Source organism: Psittacula echo (genome assembly GCF_963264785.1).
Source record: "Psittacula echo genome assembly, chromosome: 7".
NCBI classification, from domain to species: domain Eukaryota; kingdom Metazoa; phylum Chordata; class Aves; order Psittaciformes; family Psittacidae; genus Psittacula; species Psittacula echo.
The window spans coordinates 470,331-491,944 of NC_137740.1; the positions used below are offsets into that span (position 1 = coordinate 470,331).

The 21,614-nt window shown below is 43.4% G+C and overlaps 1 protein-coding gene across 1 annotated transcript in view; it reads left to right on the forward strand.

Moving 5' to 3' along the window:
* Nucleotides 1-12,885, forward strand: part of SLC44A5 (solute carrier family 44 member 5) — a gene marked incomplete at both ends in the record, with an annotated part of 94,168 nt that extends 81,283 nt beyond the window's left edge. The window contains 10 exons of the mRNA XM_080624062.1: nucleotides 665-757; nucleotides 1,683-1,770; nucleotides 3,006-3,268; nucleotides 4,500-4,594; nucleotides 4,976-5,079; nucleotides 6,323-6,396; nucleotides 8,161-8,231; nucleotides 10,074-10,162; nucleotides 10,700-10,784; nucleotides 12,773-12,885. Coding sequence (XP_080480188.1) covers nucleotides 665-757; nucleotides 1,683-1,770; nucleotides 3,006-3,268; nucleotides 4,500-4,594; nucleotides 4,976-5,079; nucleotides 6,323-6,396; nucleotides 8,161-8,231; nucleotides 10,074-10,162; nucleotides 10,700-10,784; nucleotides 12,773-12,885 — 1,075 coding nt within the window. The remainder of the gene's footprint in view (nucleotides 1-664; nucleotides 758-1,682; nucleotides 1,771-3,005; nucleotides 3,269-4,499; nucleotides 4,595-4,975; nucleotides 5,080-6,322; nucleotides 6,397-8,160; nucleotides 8,232-10,073; nucleotides 10,163-10,699; nucleotides 10,785-12,772) is intronic.
* Between the last annotated feature and the right edge of the window lie 8,729 nt (nucleotides 12,886-21,614).

The following is a 21,614-nucleotide window of genomic DNA, read 5'->3' on the forward strand; positions in this document are numbered from 1 at the left end:
CCTTGATGTTAAAAGGAGCTCTCTAAGCTGCCAACAGTGAAAGGCCGTTCTTCTTTCTGCCTGCCAACAGCCAAAGGCAGGCACCATTCATTTAGGGCACGTGCAATGAAAGTCTCGTAGTCACAGGAAGGTGTTAGCATGTCCTGGCATTACAAAGACAAACTAAATGTCCCTGCCCCAAAATAGTTAGTACTTAAGGCAGGAAAGGGGCTGGGAACAGAGTGCTCAAATGCAAAGTAGCAAGAGGTAATTTCAGGTGTGTAGGAGCTGAGGAACAACATACAAACTGAGCAGGGTGGGACAAGGAAATAAAGGGTCATTACTGCAGCAAGAAGATGTGATTGAAATGGGTTTGTGGCCTGGGAAGTGCTGGGTCTGTGAAGCAGTAATGGAGAAGGAGGAAGCAGAAGACAGGCTGGAACATGGCAAATTGCTAATGTTGATTGTAGTGCTGGTGATCAAAGTGGAGTGGTAGAAATGCCGAAGTGAAGATATAAAGACATCTGAAGAAAGAACCCCCAGTATTCTGAGATCCCAGCTCTAGATTATGCTACCACTATCAGCAAGTAGCTCAGAGTAAAAAGGATAATGCTCCAAGAGGAGTGATAAAAAGCTTGTTTCTTAAATTGCTGCAGCTTACTGACATGTTTTGTTTCTTTCATAGGGCTATTGGCTACATAATGTCTACGTTGTTCTATCCGATCGTCACCTTCATACTCATTGCAATTTGTATTTCCTACTGGGCTGTGACAGCTGTGTATCCTTCTGTCTGTGTACCTCTCTAGAGGAACAGTCTTCTGGTGTACAAGACCAGATAATTCTCTGCTGTTTCACCCTCAGCGTTAAAAGGGCTATTTGGTCACTTGGCACTTGCTGCGCCTGTACAGTCTTCCTCACTGGGCATTTGCATGTGACCTACCAACTGGACAGTGAATTCAGTTTCATTAGAAAGAACTGGACTAAACCCATGCCAAGGCAGAGGATCATACAAGCTCTTTTATACTACATAAGGTTGGCTTCAAGGGGTGAAAAAGAAACCTCAGCAAAGAGTGAATATGCCCTTTCTTGGCTGTATGCTCTATGGAGCTGACGTTAATGGTCACTTATTTAGCTTGGGTGGGCTCCACATGTGTTTTGTAGAGAAAAATGTGGGAAAGGAGTGAGAGAACATAGAGCGCCCCAAGTCCTCAAAGTTGCCTGAAAGGAGCCACTGTCTGTTCCTGGAAAGGCAAGGCTTTGGCAAGGTGTCAGAAAGGGGACAGTTGCTTTCTGGAAACTAATTGTTCTTTCTCATGCAAAGAGGGTCAGTTATTGCTGTACAGGACAGTGTTGATTTATCCTTATGCTCTGTGCCTACTGCCACCAAAATCCAAGCTCTCAAAGAACTGCATAATGTGCCCTGTCAGAGGTGGATGTGCAGGAGAGACTGGATCAGCTTTCAAGGTTATTCCCCTTGCCCATTCTGGCCATGGTATACAGCTCTGGGATGAAGTCTGCCTTAGTTCTGTAAGTAATGAAAGTATTCAGTCTTGTCTGTGACCCTTCATATGCATCTCTGCATAGCAAGAGCAGTTTTTCTGTGACCAGCACAAGTGTTTTAGAGCTCGTGGTTACCCACTGCAGACTCCTGAGTTGCTCCAAGCCCACAGTTCTGTGATTCCTCCTTAAAATACCTCATTCAGTTTTCTGGCTACATCAGGAGAACCTGTGTATAAAGTAATGGCTAATCAAACACTGTGCAAGTATGCAAACCTGACTTGTGACCCAGAGGTAGGTGTTACAAGTACTTACCTGTAGTGACAGCTATACTAATTGTATTTCTTAATTGCTATTAAATGCAGTGTGGGAAAATGTGCCTATCTTAGCTAATGATTCCTCGTGTTAAATCTGAAAATAGTGCTTCATGTTCAGCGAAGACTCCTTTGTTCAAAGCAATTTAGAGATATAAAGCAGTTTTTTTGCTGAAGTGTGCTGTGAGCAGGTGAGTATCAACCAGTCTCATTTACTCACGGATGGGAAAGGAGGACACAGAAATACAGGTTTATTTGGAAAAGTGTTCCTGAGTTCATGAGGATTTCTATTTTTGTGATTCTCAAAAGGCAATGGAAGAATTTGATAGCTGTGCCTCAGACTTGCCCAAAGACAGCCAAGTTTCAAAGCAGAGGCTTGGCTGCTTTTGGCACAGTGGTGGCCTTTATGAAGCTCCAGAAATACTTGTCTTTTGACTTGAGTGTGGGGTTGAATTGAAGTGTTTCTTGAAAACTAGAAATATTTATCAGATGTTCTGTCAGGGTTATTTTTAGGTGTTTAAATGTCAATGTACTGCTCTGCTTAGGTACATCCCAGACAATTCCCCACCATCCTGCTACCCGAACACTAAAAAAGAAAGGAATTAGGAATTGACTGGTTTTATTTAACACCCAAACTGAGCAAATACATGAATTGAACAACAGAACTAGGGAAGAGTAATTTGATGTAAAGACTACTCCTGGTTTAATACCATGAGATAGGTAAGGGTATGCTTACCTATGTCTTACCTTACAGAAGGTAAGCTCTGGGACTTCTGCAGCTTGTACAGAGTGGCATAGCTCAGTTGATTTCAGTTCGGTCGTGGTGATTTACACAAGCGCCAGATTTGGCCTCTGGTTTTCAAATATTCTTTTTTCCTTGCTATTACTTTTTATGTGAGCAGCTTTTCTTTAATGAAACTCAAGCATTTGTGTATCTTAAAAGTATATTTCTGACATTCAAATTCCACATCTGTACGTTTCAGGGTTAGGGTAAACAGCCCTGTTTGCCAACTGTATAGTTAAAAACCTGCATAAGACATTAATATAAATCCTTATGTAGGTAAACAGGTTGCACAGTACTGGAGTGTAGTGCTTAATGATCTAATGAGACATCAAGCAGAATGATGTGATTTGTATTCAGCTGCTAAATTTCAGAGCCTGTGAACACAGAATTCAGTGCTTATCACTGTGTTGTTTATTTTTCTTCCTGTACAGACTTTTAACACAACCAATGTCACTAAGTTGTGTCCAGGTGCTCAGTGTACTTTTGCTTTTTATGGAGGAGAAAGCCTGTACCATAAGTACATCTTCATCTTCCAGTTAGCCAATGCCTTTGTCTTTCTCTGGCTGGTGAACTTTGCAATTGCATTGGGTCAGTGTACCCTTGCTGGTGCCTTTGCTTCCTATTACTGGGCCTCTCGAAAACCAGCTGATATTCCACTATGGCCACTCTTCTCCTCATTCGGACGAGCAATACGGTAAGACTGTGGGGCTGGACGTGAGCCCTCTCAAATATCCAGGAAGTGCATGTTTTATGTGTAGGGAAGCCAGACTTGGAATATTTGAGGAAAGTGATGAGTCAGCACTGTGCTTTCCTCTCGGTGGGCAGCCACATCCCACCCAACCGCTCGCTCCCTCCACACAGTGAGACAGGGGAGAGAATCAGAAAGGTGAGAGTGTGAGAATGCATGGGCTGAGATACAGAGCATTCAATAGGTAAAGCAGAGCTGTGTGCACGAGCAAAGCACAAGGCAGAATCCATTCACCACTTCCCACTGGCAGACAGGTGTTTGGCCATCCCCAGGGCAAGCACCATCACTCCAAATGTGTGTCGTCCCCCCCCCGCTTCCTTCTTCTTTCCCCAGCTGTTACTGTTTAGCACACCATATGGTGTGGGATATCCCTTTGGTCAGCTGAGGTCAGCTATCCTGATTGTGTCATAGAATCATATAGAATTGCAGAATCATGGAACGGTTTGGGTTGGAAGGGACCTTAAAGCTCATCCGGTTCCAACCCCCTGCCACGGGCAGGGACACCTTCCACTAGAGCAGGTTGCTCCAAGCTAGCCTTGGGACACTCCAGGGATAGGACATGGCAGGGGTGAGTTTGTCCCCTCCAGACTCCTCGTGCACCCCAAGCGTGCTTGCTGGGGTGAGGAGCAGGAAAGGCCTTGATGCTGTGTAAGCACTGCTCAGCAGTGGCTAAAACATCCCTTTGTTATCGACACTTGTTTTCATCACAAGTCCAAAACATAGTATTGTACAAGCTACTATGAAGAAATCTAATTCTTTTCCATCCAAACCCAGTCCAGTCAGGAAAATGTAGTTGTTAGGAGGAGGCTGAATCCTATAGCCCAACAGCAGCAAGGCTGCTGCAGCTCCATGCCCCCAGCTCCAGCCAAGTACAAGGCTGAGCAGATATTCCCAGTAGGCACACACACCCAAATACATGTATGCAACACATGCATACACAGCTGGCCACACAGACAGACACAGCACTCAAACACCAAAAGCACTGATGGCTGCATCCTGTTCCTCTCTCTTGTGGATCATTAGTAGTGAACATTAGTGGTCCATTAGTATGTGTAATTCCCACTAATGGGCCTTCCTTCAGTTATAATTTTATTTCTATGCATACACACATGCACATACATGTATAACTGTAAATATGCACATATCTGCAATATAACAGTCATTTATTTTGTTTTAGATACCATACAGGTTCGCTGGCATTTGGAGCCTTAATTCTTGCGATTGTCCAGCTTATTAGAGTAATACTGGAGTACTTGGATCACAAACTGAAAGGTGAGATTTATGAATCTACCCTAGCTTATCAAGGCCTCCTCTGGTAAATCCCTTCCTTCCTCTCTCAAGATATTTTTTCATCAATGAAAAGAGAGCTTTAGCTGTTGTAGTTGCATTTGAAGCCAGTGAATTTATGCTGATTTTCTCAAATTGAGGCTGTGTCCTTGGGAACCTAATGCAAAGTTTGTGTGGGGGATGTGGATCTGCTCTAATTGAAAGCTACTGAGCTAAATTTGGTCGAGAAAGAGAGTCTGTACCTAGAAGAAAAGAAGTAATGTTTCTGCTTTTGTCATAATGTAAGATTTTCTTATGAATACCTTTCCATGTTCTGAGACTGACACTTCAGGAGCTCTGTGTATGATGTACTCTCCTCTTTTACAGGTACACAGAACTCCTTCACTAGATTTCTGCTCTGCTGCCTCAAATGCTGTTTCTGGTGTTTGGAAAAATTCTTAAAATTTATAAACAGAAATGCCTACATTATGGTATGTGCTGTCTCTGCAGGTGGTCTCCCTGTCTGGGGCACTAAAATACCCTAGCCACTCCTAATGGCTCAGCAGCCAGCAGTACTAGAATCTGCTGAAAAAGTAATGGGATTTATAAGAGTTGTCAGGAATGCATGTGGTCCTACCATGGAAAAGATTTTTTGTTTTCCCTGAGTCTAAACAGCTTCTTTTCATGCCTGTCCTTGTCCATCACCCTCACCCCCCAAAGCAGGTGGGAGGAGATGGCATAACTGGTTAACTCCCCATCTGAGTCAGCAATTGAAATCCTGATTTCAACAGGAATATGAGCTCATTTCATGTGGCATGTTGATGACACTTCTGTTTGGAGGCAGTGTTTGTATAAGGCATGTGATATCTGTACTTCTTCCTGGGAGTTAAAAGCACAAATCCTACCAGCAGCAGTAGTGCTATTTCTCTAAAATAACCCTTCTTAGCTTCCAGAAGAGAACTTCCAGATTTTCATCTAAATAAACACACACAGATGTCAGCCTAGGATGCTCTGACTGGAAGCAATTTCATTGTTTGAATGGTACAGTCCCAGCTTGTTATCTCAAAAGAGGTGGCTGGAATGTGTCCATTATAACCCATGTTCATGCAATTGGTGTTAGAAAAAAATGCCATCTGAAAGAGGAAGTATTCTTGTTGACTATCTTGTTTACAGTTGGTAAACTGAATGCACTGAGAGCTGTTTTAGTGTATCCTACCCTGGCAGATGCTATTCCAGGAAGAAGAAAAGGTTTTGTTCCTGAATAACTTTAGCTGCTTTACTTTATGCTGATGTAAATCCACTTTGATACTGTATTGCTGCTTCTTACTAAGTGAGAGCAGCGTCAGGTCCAAGGAGAGACCTACAGGAGTCAACTCACTTCTGCTCTACAAGTGCCTGTGCTTTCCACTGACTATAAATCTAGTGCAGGTAGCAAGCAATGTGAGAATCCCTCAGCAACTACCTTATTTGCTCGACTTGGCAAACTTAGTACTGCGTCTACTGCCTGCCAGATCACTGGGGTGGCACACTCATCACCAGTTCATTTGAAGGGGAAAGATGGATAATACTCTGTCCCAACCTGGTGGAAACATTGAGAGGTAGCGGGTGACCGGGGGAAGTGCCTTATGTTCACCTGAGCCTCAGTGCATGTACCAGAACCGTGCTCTGGAAGATTCTGGCACACAAGGGGGGATCCTCATTATTTGAATACTGAACAGCCACTACTTTTTGCAGATTGCCATCTATGGTAAAAACTTCTGCACCTCAGCGAAGGAAGCATTCTTTCTGCTCATGCGGAATGTGGTGAGGTAAGGGGCCGCCCCCCCAGGACTTGGAATGTCGGGAATTTCCTACTGTCATGCTCTAAAGACAGACTTCTGTCCTCTCCCATTATTGTAAGATGCTTCTGTTCTCAGACATGGCCAGCAGGCTCTCCAGCACCGCAACCTGTGCAAAGCTGATGGAATCCAACGGTTTTGTTGTGATTTGCTGTTTCAAATTCATAAGCATCCAGTATAGATTCCTCCAAGGAACCAATGGAGCCCTTGATAGGAGACCTGCAGATATACAGGAATGAGGTGCTCATCATCTGCCATATGTGTGTTTCTAGAGCTTTGGCCCACTCACTATCTGTGAAAAAGGAAAGCAGAAATACTTGAGTCTTCAGAGTGAACCAGAAAGCTTATGAGGTGTCAGGGAGTGGAAGAAAAGAGAGAGTACTTTGCTTTCCAAACCAGTATTTGTAACATACCCACATCTCCCCTAGTGCTGGGAACTTCCCTGGCCCTTTTCCCTACTATGAAGACTGCTGCCAAGCTCCCTGTTCTCATCAGTACTTTTCCTCATTGCCCCTGGCTCTTCCTGTACTACTGTGAGATCAGAAAATAGCGGAAGAGTAACTTAAGAGCAGGTCATGTTGATACAATAGCAGACAGCCTGATTGCCAAGCAAGAAACACAATAAAACTGGTTAGGTGATTTAAATTAAGTGAAGGACTGGGAGGTGGAGATGAATGGAGAGAGAGACTGAAATAGGAAAATGAAAATCATGCTTAAGAAAGAAGAGCGAAGAATTGGAGATGGGAGAATGGAGTGCATTCACTCCATTACCCCGCAGTAATAGTGGCACAGTGGTGCCCACGCCTGTGCAGTAGAGCAGAGAAGCTGCCTTCATTTGCTTTCCTAACATCACCTCACTGCCGTTTGTGGTTTTGCTCTTAATCATTAAGAGCAATAGCTAAAAGCCAGGCATGTACTTTTCGTTGTTTCAAACTGAGATGTTTTTGTCTTGTGTATTTTGCTAATTTTGAATTCTGACAGGTTAATGATGATTTACTCTCTTTAATATTCCTTAGCATTCATCTTTCATGGTAGTCAGTGCTGTGCATTACCATATCCATAGCCTTCAGGCTGATGATACAAAGCTCATTTTCCATCCCATTATTTACATGCAGTTTCTGGTAAGACAGGCTTGAAGTATTTCGAGCAGGAACTCCCTGCTATTGCTTTCAGTGAGGGCTGCAGGTTTACTGCAGCTCTGCTGTCTACCTTAATTCATCCACTGGTGATTGTCTCTCTGCTTTGAGGCCTCCTGCCGTTAGTGTTGTACCATGATATCTTAAAATAGTGGATTTGGCATGGTATGGGGTCGTGAAATGTGGCCAGATGGGACAAAGAAGACCTACAAGCATTGCTCTTTTTTCTCGGTGTGTATTTTGCCTCTTCTAGGCTGGTTTATCTGTGACCCTATAAGAAAGGCTGAAATAAACATAATTTGATGTTTTGTTTTGTTTTTTAACCATCAAGAGCAGTGAATGGTCTTCAACTGCAGAATCAATATTGCTGTATTAACTCACCAAGAGGCTCAGTGCTGCTTTGCTTCCTAGGATCAGGCTGTGACAAAGCCCATCTCAGTGTTGCATTTCTGTGTGGTTATATTGTCAGCTCATGAAACCAGCAGAAGACACCTTCTTGTTCAAATTTGTCAATTATCTGTAGATAAACTATAGCTGTAAGGAGAAATAATATAAGTGTCTGGATGGTGATTGTGTATTATTTGTCCTTTGCTGACAGAGTTGCCGTTCTGGACAAAGTTACAGACTTCCTTTTATTCCTGGGGAAAATCCTCGTTGCTGGTGGTGTAGGTAAGCTAATGGGTTTTTTCCAATGTTCTGTGTTCTGGTACCTACAAGCACGCCATGTTTATATGTGCTTAGCTGACAGCTAGAGGTTCTCATGGGTCTTACTATTTGGGAAGCTTTCTGATGTTTGTGGGGCTTGCAGGATTGAACTAAAATGATTCTTTTCTTTTTTTCCCCCTCTCCCTCTGCCCTGTGTGCTGTTGGCAGCATCTTTTCCATAACTGGAGGAGGCGGGGCAGGTCTGCAGGAGATGGGCCTGAAGCTCTTTTGTATTCAAACTCATTATAGAATCATAGGATCATAGAATAGTTACGGTTGGAAAGGACTTTAAGATCATTTAGTTCCAGCCCCCCTGCCATGGGCAGGGACACCTCACACTAAACCTTTATAGCTATAAGCTATAGTAAAAGAATATTTCTAGCATCCTTATAGGGGTTTCTTAATTATCAGTAAATATAAAAATACGTTATTCATGCTTTTCTGTGACAGAAAAGTGATTTTATTTTTTAAATGGAACACTCTCAGAAGTGGTGTTGATGTGTTCCCTCACTGCTTTCGCAATTGTCACAGCTGCTTCAATCATTATTTTACAAATAACCACATTTTGTATTCTGTATATGTCATGGTTTAAGCCAGTCGGAAAGTCAGCCACGCAGTTTCTACTCCCCCCCCACCAGAGGGATGGGGAGGAGAATTGGAAGAATGTAACTCCCACGAGTTGAGATAAAACCAGTCCAGTAACTAAGGTATAACACAAATCACTACTGCTATCACCAGTAATAATAATAATAAGAGAAATAACAAGGGAAGAGAATACGATACCGCCCGCCGGGAATGAACCCGACAGAAAAGAGGACGTGCCCTTCCAGGGCACTCCCAGTTACATCCTGGGCATGACGTGCTGTGGTATGGAATACCTCTTTGGCTAGTTTGGGCCAGGTGTCCTGTCCCTGCTTCCTCCCAGCTTCTCCTCCTCCCTGGCAGAGCATGAGACTCACAAAGTCCTTGGTCAGGGTAAATATTCTGACGAGCAACTGAAAATATCAGTTTTGTCAGTATTATTCCCAGGCCGAAAGTCAAAACCACAGCGCTGCACCAGCTACTAAGAAGGAGAAAAATTGACTGCTGCTGCTGAACCCAGGACAGTATACTAAAAAAGAAAAAATGCTAACAAAGTCTATTTTAATCAAAAAATGAAGATTAGTCCCAAAATCAGATCTAAGATACTTTGTCATTACTCTAGCCTGACTTTCAGCTGGGGTAGCAAATTTGATTTGAAACATGTTCTCCAAAATGTAAGCCATGAAATAGTGAAATTAATTCGTGTCTTTGTCGTCTTCAGGAATAAACTCTTTGGGTAATCTCTGTTACAGGTGCATTGGTTTGTTCTAAACCTCTTGTGCTTATCACTAGCACTGCCATTTCTACATTTAATCTGAAGTATTTCAGTATTTCTTCAAGCAATAAATGTTAAAGCAGCAGTTTTTTGCTCAATCTTTTTTATTTGACAAAAGATCCACCCATTGGTCCTTGGTATCCCATGTCATCGTCTTGTTTATCATCATGTATTAATTATGCTATTAAATCCAGTAGAATGATGAAACAAAACAATTCATTAAAATCTCTCTGGGCCCATGAATATCTTTATGGTAATTTATTCATTTGCATATCTCTTCTGTCAGAATGCAGATCCAGGAGATAATTGGTGTTGAGGAATTTACTGGTTGCAAGCTTGTATTTAAACCGACCTTGGTTCTGTTGTCTGTTTGTTTTATCTCATCCACTCTTTAGTCTTAGGAAATCAGAGTCAGTATAGGAATCAGTGATCTTTTCTGCTTCTTGCAGGTGTTCTTGCGTTCTTTTTCTTCACACAGAAGATACCAGTCATTGCACAGGAAGCACCAACGTTAAATTACTACTGGGTACCGTTGTTGGTAAGGCAACTACCTACTCTCCTGACCATTGAGAGCAATTTGAGGTGTCCAGACTACTCAGGGAATAGTCTGGTAGTAGCTCCTGTTGTCACTCTCAGTGGCATACTCTCCACTGAGGTGAGGATTGAGCTGCAAAGGCTGGTGGTGGGGCACCAATATCAGTGTGACTTCTAGTGGAAGGGACTTGTGATGCGGCTCTTTCTCCTTTTGTAGCCACACTAGGTTCTGGGACATCTCCAGGATGAGGGTTCTTTAGAATAAACTTGAAAGACTTCAGAATATCCTTGGCCTATATTCTCTTTGGGGGTTGAAATAGCTGCAATTTGGCAGCTGGAAAGCCAGCAGCTACTGCATGTTAAAATATAGTGCCTTGAGCCTGTGATCCCTTTCCGCGGAAGTAGTGACCTTTGGTAGAATTACGGAGGTGCCATTAAATCTTCCTAAATTTGCTTAGCAGACTAGGCTTCTGACTTGTGTTACCACTGCCACACTGATGCTAAACTGAATTTGAGGGTTTATTGTGTTGGTTTTTTGTAGACAGTCATTATTGGCTCCTACCTAGTTGCACACGGGTTCTTCAGCGTCTATGCAATGTGTGTTGACACGCTTTTCCTCTGCTTTTGTAAGTACCACGGTTTCTTTCACTAATACCTGCAAGTGACGGGAAGAGTAGAAAACTATCTTATCCATTCCTTACAGAATTCTGGTGACATGCTGTCAGACTGTGAAAAACAAACTGCTTTTCAGACTGGCTCCTTGATGTGCAGAGGTGTTTCAGTGTTCAGTTTTAATTAGTTTAAGTAATGGAAGGTAGCTGTCTGGCTCTTGGGGATATCTGGCTTTTGTTTTTCAGTTGTTCCTTAACTTTCATTAACAGTTTTTTTCTGGGTGCTTTGTAAAGAGCCCTTTACAGCAATGATTTACTCAAACCTTTTGTCAATAACAAAGTTATTCTTCAGTATACATGTTTATAGAATCATAGAATACTTACGGTATATATGTTTCTTTCAACATAACAGCCCTGAACAAAGTATTATGCTGAAATGTCTTCAAATTTGTGTAAAATACCATTTAACAAACTATCTGACCCTTGGACCCACCAGTGGCAAGCCATCTTGGGCACTCTCAGAGGGACTGCTGCTGTTCAGTGTGTCCAGTCAGAGAATAGTAAAGTCACAAAAAAAATCTGTCTCAGATTAGGATATGACTATAAGAGGATGTACTTATTACAAAATACATTCAATTTCCTAGATTTATAGAATTAAATAAGGATATAATTTTCCTGTAATCAAAGTCATTCTAGTAGGCCCGAGTTGAAGTTGCATGGTAGTGATTGCTCTTGCAACTGGTGAATTACTTGATAATGCTAAGGTGATACTGATCCCCTTAGCATTGGTCATAGGCTTGACTATAGTCATAGCCTTAATCTAGCACATGCATAGTGGATCACTGAGGCAAGATAAACATGGTAATACTGGTCCTCCTTTTACCATAGCATGAGGTCTTTCTTTCCTTTAAACACTCACCTTCTTAACCTTGCTTCCTGAGGAACTAAGGTTAGCAGTGATTCTGGAAATACTGGGTGGCCAAAGAATCACAGGAACAAAATCAGTCAGAAAACTGAAAGTTAATGTCTAGTTGAGAGGTATTTATCTTGAGTTATGGACTTTGGTTCTAAACAAACATAATCACAGGCAGACATAGCACTAATAACACTCCATAAGTTACTGCTGTTATGTAGAGTGAAATGGAAATTGATCAAACTAATTAAATGTAGAAAGTTTGTTGGTGCACCCAAATATTAGCAGTTTTCTTTTTAATTCATTCCAAAGCCACAGGGTATATACTGCCTTGGAGATAACTGAAGATTTGCTTCCTCTAACCTCTTTGGCTAGCCCTTATATGTAGTGCTCTATCTCTGGCCTCAGCAAGGTTGCACTTGCAATGACTGTGCTTCCCTGCACACTCCCTCCAGATTGCTCATCAGTGTGAAATAGTTCACTGGTCTGTGACTACTGCATGGCACAAACACCGGGCTGAACCCAGTTTAGTCACGGCCTTCTTCCCTTTCCCTGGAAGAAAAAAAGCAGTATGTCTGCCTCATTATTTAAAATTCATGTTCTGGTTTGCTTCACATGCAGTAATTCAGTAATGGATAGCCGGAGATCATATAGAATATTGTGCACTTGTGGCATCAGGTTTTCAGAAGAACTTTATCTTAGGTAGTGAAAAAGGGTCCAGTTTTAAGAAGTGCTTAGATCGTCAGCTCTCGTTGGGGCAAAATTTCAAGCAAGAAATGCCAGGCAGTATAGGTGGGAATTCTCAGAAACATTCAAGCCAAACCAAAGACCTGGGGAATAAACTGCAATATTGCCGTCATTTAAAAATGGCTAGATGTTTGCATCTCTGCTTTGTGTAAAACCTCTTCTGGTTTTAGCGAATAGAAATTTGTTAGTGTCCTTTGGCAACTTAACAGTACAGCTGAACTGCCTTGACTGAGACTGGTTTTAATATTGGGTCTTCTTCTGCTTTCTCTTTTCTTCAATTCTGGATGTGTGTGTGGTTGAACTGCTGTTTGCTCTTCTGGCTGCTTTTGATGTGTAAATTCAGGTGAAGACCTGGAAAGAAATGATGGATCTACAGCAAAACCCTACTTCATGTCAGCTAGCCTTCATCGAATTCTAGGGAAGAAGGAGCTAAGCCCTAAGAAGGCAGTGGGATAACATACACTAAACTGCAACATCAAGACAGTGTCACTTTTAAGCAAAACTTGTATAAAGTAGGCAAAAGTAAAAACTGTAAATGATGCTTCTGGTTAATGGGTGATTCTTTTTTCCTTTTGCTTATATCTAAAAAAACTGAGCAACATTGGTAACATTTAACTAGTTTAAGTGCTTAAACTAACAGCTGTGAAAACAGGCCACGTTTTAGTTTATAGAGTGCCTATGAAAAGGAAAATGTAAATTTGAAGCTTTTTTAAGTCTATACTGATGTTTTAATAACTTTTGTAACACAAGTTGCTGCCTTAGATGACAGCAGTTTTGATAACATTTCTTTTTGTAAGTGTATATTTGTAAAAGAAATTCAGGCAATTTTTTGAAAGCACTAACATAACCTAATCAGCCATAAAAGATTGTTTGAGACTCTCTAGTTACCTAGGAGATGGTACTAAATTTGTAAATATGGTGCTATGATTGTATTTTTTTGTACAAGCTGGTTCACAGCTATTTAAACTGTGATTATACATGCATTAATGATTCCCTACACTGAAAAACGTAGTGATATTTTAATCACATCCACATCTGCGTCTTTTATGAAATGATGGTACCCTGCAGGTCCCAAAGAAGGTGGTCAGAGGAGACTATACCTGGTCCTGCTTAAAGTGAGGTTTTCTGTGAGTTGTGCTTGAAAGATGATATAATCAAGAGGAGATCCCACTGCACTGGATTTGTGGTTTCACAAAAGAAGTTTCATCTGGTACAAGATGGTGAATGTATCATTTTTAGCTGATGTGTGAGAGAGATGCACTTAACATCCCCCTCTCTGATTGTGTTCTGCGTTATGAGGAGCTGAGTTGCACTGAAAGGAAAACCAAATGCAGTCTTTTTTAACTTGGAAGAAAGCCTTGGCTGCAGTTGTGCAAGGAATTCTGTTGCCACTGCCTAGCACAGAAAGGCTCCTTAATAAGACATTGCAGTGACCGTGCGTGTCCTGAGGGCCACCAGGCCTGCTCCTTCAGCAGGTCTCTGGGCTCTCAGGTGCTCACACAGAAATGTGTTAACACATTGAACTCGATTCTTCTCATGATGCAGCATGAATTATTTAGATACTGAAACATGCTCCAAAAGATTTAGTTTGCTTTTTGATTATTAAATTTGCCCGGTCATTAGAACAAAATCCATTGGTAGAAAGCACATTAATATTCTGTTCCATTTAATGACCCTCCCATTAGTAGAAGTGTCACTGGGGTTAGTAGCAGCTCTGCTCATGGAAGAAGTCTTACACTGGAGTGCTTCTCAAGTCCTTTACTGCCATGAGCTGAGCTGAAAAGGTTTTAATTTATTGGTCTCATGGGTGCCCAAGGACCCAGCCATGCTGATCCTGCCCCTAGTTTTCATGGATTCCACCATAGTGGGTAAGATATTCCATTACTGTCTGCTTGCAGGTGGCATGTGCCATGCCTCTGCCAGACCTCTTACAGGAGTTCAGCACTTGACATACTTTCCTAGCACCAGGAGTCAGTTGGTGTCACAAAGGGAAAGGCAAATTCTTTTCCAGATGATTGGAATGCAAATTTCTGGGGAAAATTTCCTGATGATCCACATCCCAAAGTGATTTTGCTCTCTAACAACTCATGGCTCCAGTTCATGATAACTAAGCACTACAGAGGCAGAAATACTGTCCCTGATGTTGCCGGTCTGGGGTCTTGCTGATGCATGGTGGGTACCACCCCTGTGCTGCTGTCACAGGCACAGTAGGGTCTCAAAACCTGGTGAGCTGATGTTCAAGCACAGGGTACTACTCACGTGCATTCCCTGTGATTGGGTTGGCACTGCAGCACTTTCCCTGGAGCAGAAATGAGGGGTCTGGTTTAGGATTCAAGTAATGTAAAGGTGTAAAGTTTTAAATGGAACCACTGGTTGTGGGCACCTTGAGATTTTTGAGAACCCCTCTTAGATAGCTGACAGTAGCCTAGAGTAAACCTGACTTTTGGAAAGGGCTGAGGAACCTGCCTTCAGAAAAACACAGGCTTCCAACTATGAAGTTTTGCATCATCATCATCATTCCTTTCTTCTTATGTGCATGGTGTTGAATATCCAACACCTCCCTCATCATTCTAATCTCTTCCAAGAATGCAGTCAGTAGCCTTCTGGGGTCTGTGTCACCATTCTGTGGCTGAAGGAGCGGCTGGTCTGATCACAGCCCATCTGCTAAACCTTTACTTTGAATTTTATTTTTCCAATAGCACTGTGTGGTTAGTTTGCATTAAGGAATCTATATTTCTATTGGACTTGAGTGTCTTACTGGGAGCTCAGCCGAAAAAGTGTGTTTCTGAACACAGTGTGGTTTTTTATCATATGAATGTAACCATAGAGTTTATTAGGAATAAACCATAATAGACATAGTAGACAGTCATTTGACTAGAAGACTTTTGTAACAAGCCTATGCATTTACTAAAGGAATTTCTAAAAGTGAAAGTTTTAAATTGTATTATTATTTATATACAGTAAATATATATATGTATAAATTTGCTTCACTCACTATTTTGTGAAATTATTTAGAATGTGATCATCATTTCTGAGAAAACTTAAAAGCCATTTTCTTAATGATATAATTATGAGAACTGTGACAATACAGAGCAATACCATGTAGATTTTGTAATCACTAGATTCAATAAATAAATCAGAATGATTTAATACTAAGATTGGCTTTAAAAAAATAAATTGTTATTAATGAATTAAGTAGAAATTAATGCAAGTAGTTACTTGGGAAAGAATGACATAAAATATTTTAAGACTAACTTATAATGGTTCCTAGCTCATCCTGTGTGCCAGAGTCTGCAGGCTTGCACCACAGAGGAGGTCCTAGTGGTGACGTTCATGGATCTGGACATGTCCTTTGTTGCTTTATTTAGTGTAAAATTGAAAATTCCATCCCTCACTTCAGAGAGTGGAATCTGTAGTAACTGTGTCTGTAACACAGTGAATTATGTCCTGTGTGCTTTGCTCTGAGCCCATGGTAGTTGGTGACGATGTGTCCACCTATCCCATGAGGCACAGCCCCGTGGCACATGTGGCAGATGTGACACACGTGGCAGGCGTGGCACACGCTGGTGGGCGTCTGGTGCTGACAGTGCAGGAGAGGTGATGCTGGGACCAAACGCGTGGCAGAAGCCCATTGTGCTGCTGCTGGCAAAGGGCCTGGCAGGTCCTGGTCCTTCCTGGCCCCGGGAGAAGCTTTGAGAAGGCAGAAAGCCCCATTTATGGACCCCACGAGCAAGCAGAACATAGAAACCAAGAGACAGTAGAAAGCACCTGCTATCACATCCCTGCAGTCATGTTTGGTTTAGTTCTGGTTGGGTTCATTGTGCCTCCCTAGGATGTGTTAATGGATGGCTTTCATTTACACGTTTTATACCAAAGGTTTAATGTCAAGCCTTCAAATTTTGTAAAAAAGGGGAAAAAACAGAAAAAAAGTAACCCCAGAAACAAAACAAAGAAATGAGAAAGATGGCATCATTTCTTATGCTGAGGTGTTTTTTAACAAATAGTATGCAGCAGCGGATTCTCGGGTGTCTCAAGGATGCCGAATGATCTCTTGGACACTACTGTTTAGAAGGATGCGATACTGTAAAGTTGCATGTTCTGCTGTAGAACAGGAAAAAGATTTTGGCAGGTGCAGTGTCAAGCTGGTTCTGGACAGTCAGTAAGTGTTCTTCTGCAAGCGGTTGTCAGAGGAGTGATGGGGAAGAACAGCCTGGCTCTCCTGGGTGACGTGTAATGTCTATCTCCTTTGGGCCTCTTGCTCAGCCTGGACAGCCGTGTCGTCTCAAAGTGCCTTACAGGCTGTCACTTCACCTGGCTTCTATTCTGAAGTTTATTCGCACCATGTAGACTACAGAACAGCAAAGGATTGGTAAGGAAGGGCGTGCTCTCCTTATTTCCAGTTAACTGATACTCAGCGAACTGTGGGAGAGCTGTTGGTTGTGTCTGGCTGCAGGATGCAGCTCCCGCAGTGTGGTGAAGACATGGACTGTGTGGTCCTGGAGGAAACCCGTCATGGCCATGGTCAAATAATCCAATAAAACCAATGCAAGATGTTCTGGTTTCAGTAGTACAGTCGTTTATAGCTTTAATTTATGGCATGGTGAACTCCTGAGCTGGGAATACCGGTTCTGCTTTGGGTTCCAGCGCCCATACCATTGTACCTGTTGCTGCGGGGAGAGCTGGGCTTGAGTACTGAGAGCAGGAGGGGAGAAGCTGGTGCGTCTGGTGCGTCTGTTTGCCATACGCATAAAGCCCATCCTCCACGTTGAGACTGACCATTTTCTATTCTAGAAATGTTTATAAATTATGCTAAATTTTTAAACTTTTGATACAGGTGATGATTTTGCGGTGATGTTAATTTGTACTGCGCTGTGATCCAATTGGAAAGAGAACTGTTTATTCCTGTTCCCGTAACACTGGTGCTACTGACACTGTCTGTTACTCTGCTGCAGAGCATCCACATGTATTTCTCTCAAACACCGGCTTGTAAAATCTTGGAAAAGGCTGTTTAAGAAGCGGGATGGAGGTCACTGTCTCGTTGATGTGATTGTTAAATCGTCACCTTGACAAAACCAAACTGACACGAGCACGACAGTTTGAGCTGTAAACGCTGTTGCTTCTGCTGTGGAGAAACGGGCCTGCGCTGCTGCAAGTACCTTTGCTAACAGGAGCGTGTCCCTTTGTTGTTCACTGTTTTCAGCTCTTGGGGATTGTTCTAATAAAGGTTTGGATATAAACACGCGTCCCTCTGTGCTGCGGGGAACCGCGGGCGGGCGCTGCCGGGGACCGGGCTGGAGGAGGAGGGGCCGGAGCGGGCGCGGGCGGGTCAGGTCGGTAGAGCCGGGCCGGGCCGGGCGGTTCGGTGCCGCTGCCCGTGCCCGCAGTGAAGGCCCCGCTCTGCGGTGTGGGGACGGGGCTGGCCCCGCGGCGCAGCGGGAAGCGCTGGCGCTCCCCAGCGGGAGGATCCTGGTCGTCCCACGCGCAGAGGGCTGGGTCGGCACGGGTCTGCCTGGGTCTGTTTGAACAGTGCAATAATAAAACATGGGGGAGGGCGGGGACCTGTTTTGAGATCTCCTCACGCCAAACGAGGGGTGTCTGAAATCAGCCACATTCACAGAATCCCAGCCTGGTTTGTGTTCAAGGGACCTTAAAGCTCCTCCAGTTCCAGCCCCTGCCACGGGCAGGGACACCTTCCACTAGAGCAGCTTGCTCCAAGCCCCTGTGTCCAGCCTGGCTGTAGAAATCTCTTTTGGGGTTTAGGAAACTCACCTCTTTCTCTCCTTGTGTTCAACGTGAGCTCAGCAGAGCTGCTGTTGCACACCACAGGCTGACTTCACATGCTTCTCTTGCAGGGGACATGCCGCTGGTGGTGTTGCAATCGCAGATGGAGCTGTAGCAGGCTAGAGGCCAGGGCCTGCTGTAACAAGTAGGGAAATAGAGCAGGAGCTGCCTGCAGCATGTGGGTCTGGCAGATGGGGAAAAACCATACCAAACCAACAACCCCCCAGAACCCCAAAACCAACCAAACAACAACCACCAACCAAACCTGTGCAAAAACTTCTCAGCACTGAGGATGGATCTCAGCAGAGGAGCAGGGAGATCCATCTCTGCAAAGGCATTACCAGAGCGGTTATTTGGAGGCAGGACAAAGGGAGTATTTGGGCTGGAGGTCAACAGCTAAGGCATGCAGTGTAAGTTGTTCCGTGTGTGGGAGCCCTGCCTGAGGATGCTCCTGGCATCCGGCAGTGGCTGCAGTGAAACCTGCAGGTAATGTTCTTGTCCCAGCACAGAAAGGCTGATGCTGCCCCTGTCGGCCGGGCAAAAGGGCTCAGCCTGGAGGGTTTAGATGCGAGCAAGGCTGGTTCAAACTAAACACTGGAAGGTGAATGGTAAATGGGATCTTCAGAGGGATACTGGTCTTGTTTTAAGGTGAGGCTGATTGAGGCCATGCCACCAGGAAGGGGCAGAAGTCTGGCAGAGAACTGTCGCTTGGAAGAGCTAAAAGGCGCTGCAGTTCTACAGCACATTTCATGAAAGCACTTTTGTCTTCTTTTTTTTCACATTTGATCAGGCACAGATTTGGCAGACGCTGCCTGCGTGCTTTTGTTCTGTAGGGCACCACTGGAAAGCTCAGTCCTGATCATGGCAATAAACAACAGTAATAGCAAAGCACTGCCCGTGTTAAAGCCTAGTATCAGGGGTTGAATTCAGGGGATGATGTGTGGCCCTTCCAAATCTGTCATTGTGTACCCGGACACTGGAAGAGACATTTGTAATATAGAAGTTATTGTAAGGGGATTTTGGAGCATAGAGAACCTTTACTATGTGTATCATATGTACATAGTTATTTTAATTAAATGTGGATTATTTTTTTAAGCTACATCAGTACCTGCTCTTAACACACATGGCCTGTTGGAGCTGACTGCTGCTATTCATTATATTGTTCTTCAGAACATCAGGCTTACTAGCAAAATTCCTTTCTTGCCTCCTTTTAAATATGTTTTCAGACTGATGTGTTTTATATCTCACATGGTTTTCCTGCCATCCCTATTACTTTTAAATCTAACGCTTGGCTGCATGCCATAGAACCTTTAATCCAGCCCCAGATGAGTTCTGGGGAGGAGAGGACACCTTGCATCCCAAATGGTGCTGCAGTGGTGCTGGGACAGAGCAGTGGTGCGGCCTGTCTGAAGAAGGAAGCTATGAGGTAACTGACCTGCGCTAGTGAAACAGACCCTGGCCATAAATACAGGATGAAGATGTTTCTGCTTGTGTGTGCGGTGTTTGATGTGTACTGCTGGCTGTGTCCTTGCTGCTTCACTTTGCACATGAACGTTACTGTTGGTGCATTTTCTCCTGGGACCTGGCATGCTGCTCTGCAGATCCGCTCATCTGCAGATGGCTTGGGGAGGGAAAGGAAGGGATTGTTTTATACAGAGCTTCAGAATGTAGTTTCTGGTTGCCGTCACTTTCAGCACATCTGACCAACTCAATTTCCTGTCTTGAATCAACTTTCATTTCATTAAGTCCCAAGTTTTCATTTCTGTTGGTTGTCTGGTGAGATATTTTCATTCTGGAGTCTGAAAGAGCCCAAGTTTGGAAAGGAATCAGTGTGGTCTCAGGAGAAGGCTGTGTGCTCACATACTGCTCCAAATGATCATGTCAAAAGTGGGGTTTGTAGTTTGGTTTTATTTCTTTTCTTTGTTTTTTTAGTTTGTGCGTTCCAGTTCCTTACAGCAATACGAAGTACTTGAACAGCATCATCACATTGGTATGGTTAACTCATGATTAATCACAGTCTAACATTGGGGTCACTGGAGCTTTAACAAGTCAATGTTATATGTTTGAGTTTAATATTTGGTGGCTTTTGTGACCAGTGGTGACCACTCTGCCTGAACTTATGTCATGACCAGAAACACGTAACTCAATGTGCAGAATGTTTTAGCATCCTCGCCCACTGCCAAGATGCCTGTACAAATTCCTGCAGAGACACTGAAGATCAGATGTGTGTTGAAAGGTAACGCTTCTGTGAATTAAACTGTGCACAACATACACACATGTATTTTTTTGTGTTTTAAAATCGTATTTTGGGTATGTGCCCGTATCCATGTTACAGGAATGACAGTATTTCTGCTGATCGTTTCTGAAAGTAGTAAAAAACGTGGTTGTCAGTTGTTCCTGCGTTCAGTGAATTACAGTTTACATCCTATTTAAATGATACATTTACAGTTAGCTTTCTCAGATAACCTGCTAGCTCATATAAAAACCCAAGCATTTCCTTGTGTGATTTTTTCAATGGTGTAAATGGTGTAGCTGCCTTTCAAATGCAATACCTTATTTTTAAGACAAGGAAATGTGTAACTTTTATCTACTGGTGCCCTGTTACTTGTTCTAAGCTCCCTGTGTTTCGGCAATGAACTTTATTTGCAGGAGGTCTGGAGTAGGAGACAGCTTTCTCCCGTGAGGTCAGCTTGGGAAGTAACACTGTGGTGCAGTTTATGATGGCTGCTGTTGTAGGATATCACTGGGGGGGGGAGGGGGGGAATCCTGGTGGGATGGAGGGGGGCTTTAAGAGACAAACAATCACAAACGGAAAACCCGCAGGCCAGAGATGTCGGCAAGAGCTGATGCAGAGCTCTGTGTGTGCCCAGCAGGGAAAAGCTCTCTGTGAGCAGGGTGGGGAGAGTTGTGCGAGGGGAGGAATGTGCAGGTTTCAGGCAGAGCAGGAAGGTGCGAGGTCTTTTCGCAGGGTTTCTGTTCCTTGCTGCTTCTTCGTTTGTGTGGGGAAAAGAGAAATTAGCGAGAGGAGAAGAGCAAAGATGAGCACTGGAAGGGAGACAAATGATGGATGGAGAGTCAAACACTTGATTGTGGTGAGGCCACCGGTGCTGCTGCCCCTGGTGATGATCAGAGGCTGTAGAGCTCATGGCTCTCACATCGCACTTCAAGAGTCAGTTCTTACTGCCTTATTTTTTTTTCTAGCCTAAGGGCTGCACAGCTGTGGGGAACAGATGAAGTGAGCATGCTTTAAAGCACAAACCAAATGGAAAGAGAAAACACACATATATAAAATGTTGATTTTTTAAAGCATTTTTTTGAAGAAAGACTGGTCTGAGCTGTACCCTGAATTTTTTTTTTCCCTGATGATAGATTTTACAATGGTCAATTCCTGTTTGCGGGTACAT